The sequence below is a fragment of the Akebia trifoliata genome, chromosome 6 (assembly GCF_017979445.1).
Source record: "Akebia trifoliata isolate Shusen 1 chromosome 6, ASM1797944v1, whole genome shotgun sequence".
NCBI lineage: Eukaryota > Viridiplantae > Streptophyta > Magnoliopsida > Ranunculales > Lardizabalaceae > Akebia > Akebia trifoliata.
Genome location: NC_141380.1, coordinates 2,692,784 through 2,704,816, shown reverse-complemented (window position 1 = coordinate 2,704,816; position 12,033 = coordinate 2,692,784). Strand labels below are relative to the sequence as shown.

Genomic DNA, 12,033 nt, shown 5'->3' with positions numbered 1-12,033 from the left:
TTTATGGGATAGACCCCAAAATGTAGTACTAATTATTTATTCTTCCTTAAAATTACAACAACTACCTACACACCTTAGTTTTTTTAACACTTTACAACGATTAGATTAACCCGTTTTTTTTTATGAACTTCTATTGGCACCCCAACTTTTATATACATATATATATGGGGCGCAGGATCAAGGGACATATGAAAAAAACATATGTAACACCAATGTAAAATTAATAAATTTTCAAAATATGGGGTAGAAGTTTCGGATTGAGCTGATTTTTTGTGAGGATGATCTCTATGATGGGAAGATCATTCGGAAATAAAATTAGTCCAATCTGAAACTTCTAACCTTTAAAAGTGATTTAGAATGTGGATCGTCGATTTTTTGTCAATAATTTGTAAATCACTTTTGATGGATTTAGAAGTTTTAGATTGAGCTGATTTTTTGTGAGGATGATCTTCTCATCATAGTGACCATCCTTGCAAAAAATCAGCTCAATCCAAAACCTCTAACCCATATTTTGAAAAACCATTGTTTTTACATATGTCCCTTGAGCTGCACCCCTATATATATATATAAAAGTAATAAGAAGGTGAGAAGGGAAATCCTGGAGTGACCTTGGGATTTAATGCAATTCTCACATTTCTGACGTGGAGCTGTGCCCACAGCCAAAGATGTGAGTAAAAAGCATCTATGGTTATATTGCACCTTCGACATTAGAAATGTGAGAATCGCAGTAAGTCCCAATGTCACCCCAGAATTTCTATTGCCACACCCATTTTTGTTGTGGTGATTTACATATGCATTGGTTTGGCGTGTTAGCAAAAGTTGGTGTGGCAATAGAATCGCTAAAAAATAACTCATCATTTATGATAAGTACACTCGTCCTTCCTCTCTGAAGTGGGTGGCTACTAAAGTTGCATTCCACATACAATGTCTCGATCTCTTTAAAGAGAAATACATCCTCAACAACAACAAGAAAATAAAAGATAAGCATATCTATTTGAATTCATGGATGACTTATGGGACTTCTTGTAGGTTTGTAGCATGAAAAATTGTCGAAAAAGACATTTAAGGCCGTGTTTGACACCTCTCAAAGCACCAACAAACAGTTTTGTTGGTGTTTATCGTTTTTTGCATGTGTTTGGTTGTGCATCCTAAATCGATTCCCACTCCAAAACTTTCACATGGAGCTAATTTTTTTTTTTTTGGGAGAACTATAAAGTTTGAGAGCTTCTATTGCTACACCATCTTTTACTAAGATCATCCCAAGACATGTGCTAATTCTTTGTTAATAACTTATGAATATTGTGCTCTTAGTAAGAGTTGGTGTGGCAATAGAATCTCTCTAAAGTTTTCCAAGCCATGGGTGTTCAAATCTTACCATCGCCAAACTCTCACTTTTTCAAAAGAATGAATTATTTCCGTAAATTGCCAACCCAATAACGATTATAATAGGGACCACTTTCATTGGGTTGGGCCTATGTGTAATTAAATCAAAACGTTGAGCCCAAATATCATCATTCACTGGACCCTTAGATAAAGCCAAGATCAACCTTATGGACCGGAAGTTTAAGCCTAGTGCGGGCAAAGTGGGCGCACAAGATAAAACCGCCACGTGGGCAATGGACCACTCTTTGGGCCTACAAATCAAAGTCGTAGAAATGTGGAAATCAACGATTAGAAATAATCAGGACTTTAGTGCACGTAGGTTGTAGCGGAATCTCCGTGATCCTGTAGTACCGAATCCCTTTTCATTTTCTATTTAAACAAAATGTTGTTCGCGATTAGGGTTTCTGTTTGTGTTTCGCGGGGCGTCTCCACTCATCTCCAGTAAAGAAGAGATTTCAGGATGAAGGGGCGCCAAGGAGAGCGAGTCAGGTTTGATCTTCTCTCTCTCTCCCAAACCCTAGTTTTTTGTTCAAATTTTCTTTGAAATATTAAGATTTCTAGTGATTTGATGATCTTTAATTCTATTATTTGAATCAGACTCTATGTGAGAGGGACGATTCTTGGATATAAGAGGTATAAAGTTAGATATCATTCAACAAATCCAACATTTTTTTTTTGTTGTTGCTAGTTTTAAAGATTGATGGAGTTTTTGTTTGATGGATTAGGTCGAAATCGAACCAATATCCCAACACTTCTTTGATCCAGATCGAAGGCGTGAACACTAAGGAGGAGGTGGCATGGTACTGCGGCAAGAAAATGGCTTACATTTACAAGGCCAAGGTCAAGAAGAACGGATCTCACTACCGATGCATTTGGGGAAAGGTCATCAGGCCCCATGGTAACAGTGGTGTTGTTCGCGCCAAGTTCAAGTCCAATCTGCCCCCCAAATCTATGGTTAATTATAAGCAACTTTTACTCTATTTTCATTTTTTTTTGCAATTTTATTGGAGGGCTAATGGAGATTTAATCTTAATTATTGTTTGATTTTGCAGGGATTTAGGGTTCGAGTCTTCATGTACCCAAGCAATATCTGAGGTATTATTACCATTTTTTTTTTGTATTTGTTTAGCCTGTGGTTTACTCGGTGTGGCTGCAATTTTTGGTTTAAGACTGATACTTATGAATTTGCACTCTTAACTGTTTCATTTATATTTTCCAAGTGAAACTACACATTTTTTTAAATCTTTTTTTCCACATCAATCATTGACAATTGGTGGGGTTAGAAATGATGGAAATATTATTGATTATCAGTTCTCTATGTTGGTCACTAAGGACTTTAGTTATGGGTTCTACTTGTTTGCAATTTTGAGTATGGACTTGTCTGTATGTTATTGGTGGAATTTGTGTAACAACGAAATGCAAATGTTGGGATTTGCTTATTATAATCCATGAATGCATTCTTTTTCTTTTTTATTGGATCGACAACGATCAAATTCTTGATATGTTCCTGCTGTAATGTACTAATGCTTGAATTTTTTTTGATTGATACTAATGCTTGAATTAGTAATCATATGGGCGATTATCGCCTTTTTTTTTTTTTTTTCTCCGGTGTGGTTTTATGTAAATATAGATGGCAGTTTGAGGATTATTGGTGAATGAGAGGAATTGAATTTCATTTAGGTCCATCCTGTATGGAAAGTTTATAAATGAAAATTTCCTTAAAAAGGACCTTACTGTTTTTTTAGAACTAGATTTTCATTTACAAAATTTTCTTAATTAAATTAAATTTTGTTACTTAACTGTTACTTTTTTAGGGCAGTATTATTATAATTATTTATATTATAATGATTTATATATGGGGAATGCTAACGTCCAAGACTTCATGGGGACTTTAGCATTGCCCAACACCTTTTTTTTTCCAATTATACCACTCCTGGTTTTGTCTTTTAGTGAAAAAGACAAGGGTATGTTAGTCTTTTGTACACACACGTGTGTGTGTGTTTTGGTTGTATGATCCTACCCATTTCTTTGTCTTAGATTTTAGATCATTATTTTTCAGTTGTTCCTGCGATTTCAATACTTAGTGTCATTTATTTGTAAGCATAACTTCTGGCAGGGGCTAATGGAACTATTTTCTAGTTTACAGACTTCCTTTAGTGTACTCCCACAGAATATATGAACTTGATTTCTTTATATGGAGGATGGAGCTTAGAAGTGGTTGATGCCAGTCCCCTTCATGTGTGCCCTGTATTCATTGAATGCATGGAAGCTTGTTTTGTGTGGTACATTTGCCATTCCTCCCATCAATTGCACATGTTGTGGAGAAATCATATATTATAGTTCAGTGGAGCTTTGCCACACTAGTTGAAAATTTGTGCTTGGCTTTCAAAGTAGGTCCTAAATGGTTCCATGTACAAGTCAATGTAGCCTTAGTGCTGTTTCTACAACAGGAGTTTGAAATCCACCTTCAACTACTAATCTCGCTTGCCTAGCAAAGGATATTTTTCCTCATGACCACACTTCTTGTATACACACGCACACCAACGAATCCTTTTTACAAAACCTGAGGACCTTTCTTGATAAATTTGTGGATGATTCCATCACTTACTGGTTTATATTGCAACGTGAACATGTTTTTTTTCCTGATATATCTTATGATACAGATATATGTGGTTAGTAATACGTAATGTTTTTCACTATGGATGTTTTTATTAATGATGGTTTACTGATTATAATTTTATTTATTTATATTAATGTGCCTCATTTATTTGTTGGTGCAGGTCTTAGGTTTGGGAATTGCAGTTGGAGATTCAGTTATGTTAGATTTGAGTTGTTGAAGTTAGGTTTTGTTTCTGTAATCCATATTCAAACTTGAAGCTACTGAGTTTTTTCCTATCTAAAAATGATTTTGATTTGCTGTTGGTTGTTTACTTGACATAGAATACTTTGTGTGTGTGAACCAAAATTGCATGATTTGTTTAGTCGGTTGAATGATTTACCATGGGCCGTACATTACTTCACTTTTAGTTATTGAGACCTACTATTCAAATTGCTTAACTGATGGGACAAAGATTAAGATTATCATCATATGCAGTAAGAACATATTATGGCTCCTCTCTCTGCCAACACAATTTATATTTTCTAATGGAATTGAAGTCTATTTGAAATCAATTTGAACTTGTGATCAAGGATAGAAACTTCTATGTGAACAAGAATATTTTGATAAGTGTATATGATATCCAAAATGATAAAAAGGTTTTTGTACTAAACTAATTCATTGAAATCCATGATATTTTTATTGGAGTGGCAACTCGAGAGAGCAACAGGTGGTGAATGATAAATACACGACTTGGTAGCTAGAAATATTTGTATCTAGGTAGGAATGTCATTCGTTGGTGTTTCTTATTGGATTTATTGTAGTGTTTGATTGGTATGTTTTAATCTTTAATTGGGGGGTGATTAATAATTTAAGAATTGAGGTGTAATAAGTAAAGTTGGGGTGCTACTAACACATCTTAAAGAAAAAGGTGAGACGATCTCAACTGAAACTATAACTCACCAAGTGAACTGCACAAGAAAAACAATTTCCAAATTGGATTTTTTCTTTTCATTTATTTTTTGTTTTTAAGAGCGGAGGAGACTGACTGGCGCAAGGTGTCGGTTTGTTCCTCGTCATATAATAAAATCCAAAGAGCAGAGCGGTAACTCACTTCTGCTTTCTCTAGTCTTTGTTAGGATTATAAATTATAAAAAATTCGATTAATTTTTTTTTATTTTTTTAAAGTAACAACTTTTTTTTATAGAATTTATCATAATAAATTTCGATCCTTAGACCCTCGTTTAACTAAATAAAATAAAATAAAATTCAATCCTTAAGATTTGAAATTTATTTATTATTATAAAATAAAAAAATTTGGTCTAAAATAATTCGACCTTTGAGATTTAAAATTTATTTTTTATTATAAAATTAAAAAATTTGGCCCGAGAAAGTCAAGCACCACTAGACCGACTAGTTCTAGTATAGCTTCAAGCTTAAATTCGGGACTACAATATAGTTTTAGTCTAAAATTCGGGGCTTTTGCTTTACGGTCAGGGCCAAATTAATTAATTAATTTTTGTAGAGATGAAAAAAATGATTTTTTTTTTTGTTGTGAAAGATGAAGAAAAGGTTTGAAATAAATAAAAGGGACAATTATCAAAAAAATACCAAAAAAAAAATTATTTATCAAAATAAATCCAATTTTTAAAAATTTTCAAAAAAGATACAAAATCGGTCTTTTAAAGACCGGTTTTTCTCTCTCCTCGATTTTCCTCAAGACTTTCTCTCTCCTTTAATATTAAATTTTTTTTTAAAAAATCGGTCTTTAAAGATCAGTTTTTCTCTCTCTTCATTTATTTCTCTCATCCTTTCGCTCTCCTCTATCATTTAAAAAAATGAATTTTTTTTAAAAAGATTTTTCTCTCTCTTCATTCATTTCTCTCACCCCCCCTTTCTCCTCCTATTATTAAAAAAAAAAAACGAATTTTTTTTAAATATATTTTTCTCTCTCTTCACTTATCTCTTTTACCCTTCTCTTCTCTTCTCTCCAAAAGAATTACTTTTTTTTTTTACTTTTTCATCTTCTTCTTCTTCAACTAAGGTAAATCAAAAATTTGTTTTTATTATTTTATCTCAAGATCTTGATCTCAAGATAAATGAATGAGAGAAAGAGAAAAATATATTTAAAAAAAATTTCATTTTTTTTTTAAATAATAGGAGAGAGAAATGGGTGAGAGAAATGAATGAAGAGAGAGAAAAATCTTTTTTAAAAAAATTCGTTTTTTTTTTTAAATAATAGGAGAGAGAAAGGGATGAGAGAAATGAATGAAGAGAGAGAAAAATCTTTTTAAAAAAATTCATTTTTTTTTAAATAATAGGAGAGAGAAAGGGGTGAGAGAAATGAATGAAGAGAGAGAAAAATCTTTTTAAAAAAAAATTCATTTTTTTTTTAAAATAATAGGAGAGAGAAAGGAGTGAGAGAAATGATGAAGAGAGAGAAAAATCTTTTTAAAAAAAATTCATTTTTTTTTTAATGATAGAGGAGAGAGAAAGGGTGAGAGAAATAAATGAAGAAAGAGAAAAACCGGTCTTTCAAAGACCGATTTAAAATTTTTTTTTTTTTAAAATATTAAAGGAGAGAGAAAGTCTTGAGGAAAATCGAGGAGAGAGAAAAACCGGTCTTTAAAAGACCGGTTTTGTATCTTTTAAAAAAATTTTAAAAATTGAATTTATTTTGATAAATAATTTTTTTTTTGTATTTTTTAGGAAATTTGATTTCAAGATATAAAAATCTTGAAGATGGCTAATAAAAAAAATAACATATCAAAAATTGTAAAAGCAAGAGGTAAGAAAAAGATGATTAAAAAGAAAATTAAATCTGAAATCCTGTGTTCTTCCATGGTTCTGTATCACTGAAAATGTGAAATAAAGAAAAGTGGTTGTAGAACTTCAAATTACACTAAAGAACACACACAAGTACCAAAGCATTGATAAAATCTATTGCCAAAAGTCCTTTAAGGGAAGAAATTTTAATTTTTTAATTGAAGAAAAAAAAAATCACTTTTAAAGGGTCAGTTTTGATTCCTTTTGAAAATATTTTTTTAATATTTTTTTTTTGTTGATAATTTTCCCTTATTTTTTTTTGAAGATAATGGATTTTCATAATTTTCAAAGATATTGAAAAAATTGTATGTGAAAACAACTTTTTTCGTAGTTACAAAATTCTTCAATATTTTTTATTTTATTTTGTAAAATTCTATTAAGGCGTTAGTTGATTAATTTGACGAATTGATAAATTAATTGACAATCCCTCGATTAATCATAGAATGTCATAATATATTTACCCTTCATCTCTAAAATTTTAGCTTTCAACATTCAAACATCAAGAAGAAGAGAAGAGTTAGAAAGTGGCTGAAAATGATAGGTTTTGGTAAGAAATTCAATAAAATATTTTGTTTAATCTTATTATTTTACGAAATTTTTTTGAATTGAATCTTCATCAATTCAATTTTATTAATCTTCATTAATCTTCAAGTTTATTATTTTTTTTCTTTACCATTTTAATTTTATTGTCTTTCCTCTCCTCCTCCTCATTTATTTTCAATAATATCCCTCTAATTTTATTATTTTTCTTTTTTTACTCTTTTTTCAATAATATACCTCCAATTTTATCATCTTTTCCCTTTTACCCCTTTCACCTAGGGCAGAGCTAATAAGGAGTTGGTGGGGGCATTGCCCCATAGAACTTTGAAACACCCTTATATTTTCAACTAATTACATGCTCCATTTGTTATCACTCCCTCACCTCTCTCTCCATTTCCCCCCCCCCCCCCCATGGGGTCTTCTCATATACTATTTGAAAATGATCTAAATATCCTTTTTTTTTTTTTTTTCAACTTCTAACTAAAAACCTCTTAATTTCTCCAAGAAACCATTCAACTTCAAGTTTTTCAACTATACAATTAATCATAACTTGCCCCACTACAACAAATTCCTGCCCCCTACTTTCACCTCCCTTTTTTTTATTCAAATAATATCTCTCAAACTTTATTATTTTTTCCCTTTTACCTTTTTAACCTCAACTTTTCTTAATAATCTCTCTTTAATTTTATTAATTTTTCATTGTAATCTCCCTTGACCTTAACAGAGATTCCTCTGTGGTAGATTACAGCACACATGGTTTGCCATTTTTTTTATATATATTTTTTTCTGTTAATTTAGCTTATTCTTCTCGAACGTTCGAATTTCTTCTGTATATTTTACCGCCAATAACTGATCGAATGCAGCTCTAATTATGATAAAACACGCCATCCGTCGACCCTTCCAACATCTTAAAACAACACCAACTGAGATCCCATCTTTATCCTCTCACAACCCAACTATTTCCCTTTACTACCCCCACCTTCTCAATTCTTGCAAAAATCTAAGATCTCTCCTTCAAATCCATGCACATTTACTAGTTTCAGGTATCAAACAAGACGATTTCACAAACACCCAACTCGTAAACTCGTACTCATTCTTCCATAAATCGAACTTCGCTCGCTCAGTCTTCGATTCCGCAGTACACCCAAGTGTAGTCTTATGGAACTCCATGATCAAAGTTCATACAAGAACAAATCAAAACAAAGAAGCTCTGAATCTGTATCACAAAATGTTAGAAAAAGGGGTCGAACCGGACAAGTATACATTCACATTTGTTTTGAAAGCTTGTACTGGATCTTCAGACTTGGAAGAGGGTGTCCGGATTCACCATGAAATAGCTTTAAAGGGATTGGAATCTGATGTGTTTATCGGTACCAGTCTCGTTGATATGTACTGTAAAATGGGTAGAATCGGAATTGCACGAGACGTGTTTGATCGAATGCCTGAGTTGGATGTCGTTGCTTGTAATGCGATGATCGCAGGGTTGTCTCAAAGCCAGGATCCTTTTGGAGCATTGGGTTTTTTCCGAAATATGCAATTTAATGGGGTTGAACCGAATTCGGTGAGTTTGTTAAACTTATTCCCGGCAATTTCTAAGTTATCAGATATTATCTTGTGTAGGTCTGTTCATGGGTTTGTAATCAGGAGAGCTTTTCCTTCTGTAGTTTCAAATGGGTTGATCGATATGTACTCAAAGTGTGGAGATGTAGATGTTGGTCGCCGGGTTTTTGACTTGATGTGGGAGAGGGACGATGTTTCGTGGGGGACGATGGTGGCTGGTTATGCCCATAATGGTGTTTTCTTGAAGCATTAGAGTTATTTGATTGCTTGAAAAAAGAGAATCTGAATTTAAAGCTGAACCAGGTATCACTGGTGAGTGCTCTTTTAGCTGCAGCCGAGATTAGAGATTTGGAGAAAGGAAGTGAGATTCATGATTATATTGTTCGAGAAAATATTGATTCAGATATTTTGGTTGCGACTACCCTCATGACCATGTATGCAAAGTGTGGGGAATTAGAGAAGGCAAAACAAGTGTTCGAAGGCATTCCAGGGAAGGATGTGGTTGTGTGGTCTGCAATGATAGCCGCGTTTGTTCAAACCGGACATTCAAGAGAAGCCTTGTCTCTTTTTCGAGAAATGCAAAAAGGGGATCTTAGACCGAATAGGGTTACTATAATGAGCGTCCTTCCCGCTTGTGGGGAACTATCTGCTTTGAACTTAGGGAAGAGCGTACACTCTTGTGTAATAAAATCTGATATTGGCTTGGATGTTTCAACGGAGACGGCTTTAGTAGCCATGTATGTGAAGTGTAGATTCTTCTCGATGGCACACATTGTATTCAATATGATGCAGCGCAAAGATGTTGTAACATGGAATGCTTTGATAAACGGGTATGCACAAATTGGTGATGCTAATCATGCCATGGAGATGTTTCATCAATTACAACAAGCAGGGTATCGCCCAGATTCGGGAACCATGGTGGGTGTACTTCCAGCTTGTGTGCTCATGGATGCCCTAGATCAAGGCACCTACATACATGGACAAATTATCAAGAACGGGTTTGAGGTGGACCTTCATGTAAAGAACGCGCTCATCGACATGTATGCAAAGTGTGGAGATCTCACCACAGCCGAATTCTTGTTTGATGAAGCTGAATTCACCAAGGATGAGATATCATGGAATATATTAATTGCGGGTTACATGCAGAATGGTCGTGCCAAGGAAGCTATATCCTCTTTTCACAAGATGAGGTTGGAGAGTTTCGGCCTAGTTTAGTCACCATAGTTAGTGTCCTTCCAGCAGCATACTTAGCTGCCTTGAGAGAAGGCACGGCTCTTCACGCCTACATAATTCAAACAGGGTTCGAGTCTAATGTACTCGTTGGTAACAGTCTCATCGACATGTATGCTAAATGTGGACGGCTTGACTGCTCTGAGGAAGTTTTTAACAGGATGTGCAATAGAGATACCGTGTCATGGAATGCCATGCTTGCAGGGTATGCTATACACGGGCTTGGTGACCATGCTTGTGCACTCTTCTTGAAGATGCAAGAAAGCTGCATCGAGGTTGATTCTGTGTCCTTTGTCAGTGTCTTGTCTGCATGCAGACATGGAGGTTTGATTGAACAAGGGAGAAAATATTTTCATTCCATGATCTCCAAACATCATCTTGAGCCTGGATTGGAACACTATGCTTGCATGGTTGATCTGTTAGGTCGTGCGGGTCAATTGGATGAAGCTTGGGGTTTTATTCAGAGAATGCCAATGTTGCCCGATGCTACTGTATGGGGAGCCTTGTTGGGTGCATGCAGGATGCATTCTAATGTTCGATTAGGAGAAGTAGCATTGGATCACCTTGTTAGACTTGAGCCTCAAAACCCAGCTCATCATGTAGTACTCTCGAACATTTATGCTCAATCTGCGAGGTGGGGTGATGTGGGAAAGATGAGAACGACAATGAACGGCATGGGGTTGAAGAAAACCCTGGATGTAGTTGGGTTGAAATTAAGAATAAAGTCCATGCATTTAGAGTGGGCGATCGGAGCCATCCACATTTTGAAAATATGAGCATATTGTGGGATGGTTTACTTGAGAAGATGGAGAAGATGGGGTATATGCCTGACACAACCTGCGTTCTTCATAATGTGGAGGAAGAAGAGAAAAACTCGTTCCTTTTCAGTCATAGTGAGAGACTAGCCATAACCTTTGCTCTTCTGAATACGGAGCCTGGGCTGTCCATCCAATAGTCAAGAACTTGCGTGTTTGCCCAGACTGCCACACTACTACGAAGTTCATTTCAGAGATCACGGGGCGTAGAATAGTTGTTAGGGATGCCAGTCGGTTCCATCACTTTGAGAACGGGAATTGCTCATGCAAAGATTACTGGTGACGACTATGAAGAGAAATACGTAAACCACTCATCGTACATCTTTGAACAAAAACAGTAGAACCTTCATAACTATGTGGGCTAAGCTCTTAACTTAAATAGGTAGTACAATTCTCATTTTTTGTTATTTTTCATTGGAGATCCTCGAAGAGGACCCATGACACAGTTTAGTTCAGTCATCTCATTTAGAGGTTTTCTTTCGGTGGAAAGAGATGTATAGTCGATTCTTACTTCCAATGGTTTATTGAGAACAAGTTCGACTCCTAGCCCATCACAACTCTTAAATTTTTTAATCTTTCTGGGTCCTCGACATCTGAAGTTTTCTTCCGAGTTTGTTGATCTTATTCTGAATATCTTTATGTGCATTCTTCTCTTAACGAATTTACTTGTTTGTAAGGCAAATTAGTCATAATTAGAAGAAATATTCTTGTTGAAACTCCAAAAAGCAGTAAAGGAGACACAAAAGAACTTGGATGTAGACAGTAAAAGTAGAAATAAACTCACTCTCACATCAATAAATAACAAAAGACTTGGCTTTGGGATCATTGTTGTTTTTCGTTTCTTCATTTCTTATCTGAATTTTTTTGAACTTTTCAAAGGAATCTAATTTGTGGTTTAAGAGTCTTTTTAGGCTAATTTGGTCCACTGGGCTTTTACACTTGTCATTCTTTTATATGGGCCTGGTTCATTTAAGTGGGTGGTTGGAGTTGAGCCTAACTTTTGGCATTTTCAAATTTTAGTGGGATATTGGGTTGTTAAGTGGTTAGGCAAATGAGAGGCTTAGACTTTGAAACTCAAGATTA

The 12,033-nt window shown here is 34.5% G+C and overlaps 2 protein-coding genes across 2 annotated transcripts; both read left to right on the top strand.

The window, feature by feature from the left end:
* Positions 1–1,751: 1,751 nt before the first annotated feature.
* LOC147399579 (large ribosomal subunit protein eL33z-like) lies at positions 1,752–4,313 on the top strand. The gene is made up of 5 exons (XM_086444993.1): positions 1,752–1,872; positions 1,981–2,016; positions 2,109–2,337; positions 2,436–2,478; positions 4,164–4,313. Exons 1-4 carry the CDS (start codon positions 1,844–1,846, stop codon positions 2,475–2,477), a joined length of 336 nt encoding a protein of 111 aa, XP_086301119.1. The 5' UTR covers positions 1,752–1,843; the 3' UTR covers position 2,478; positions 4,164–4,313.
* A 3,734-nt stretch (positions 4,314–8,047) lies between these two features.
* LOC147399578 (pentatricopeptide repeat-containing protein At2g39620-like) lies at positions 8,048–11,488 on the top strand. The gene is given in 4 exon segments (XM_086444988.1): positions 8,048–9,138; positions 9,141–10,106; positions 10,109–10,819; positions 10,822–11,488. Coding segments are annotated over 4 exon segments (2,868 nt in total). The 5' UTR covers positions 8,048–8,216; the 3' UTR covers positions 11,091–11,488.
* The last annotated feature ends 545 nt before the right edge of the window (positions 11,489–12,033 follow it).

Coding starts and splice junctions, on each gene's coding strand:
- LOC147399579 (XM_086444993.1), top strand. CDS start 1,844: ATGAAGGGGCGCCAAGGAGAGCGAGTCAG. Junction 2,017..2,108: donor ACGATTCTTGGATATAAGAG/GTATAAAGTTAG, acceptor TTGATGGATTAG/GTCGAAATCGAACCAATATC. Junction 2,338..2,435: donor ATCTGCCCCCCAAATCTATG/GTTAATTATAAG, acceptor TTGATTTTGCAG/GGATTTAGGGTTCGAGTCTT.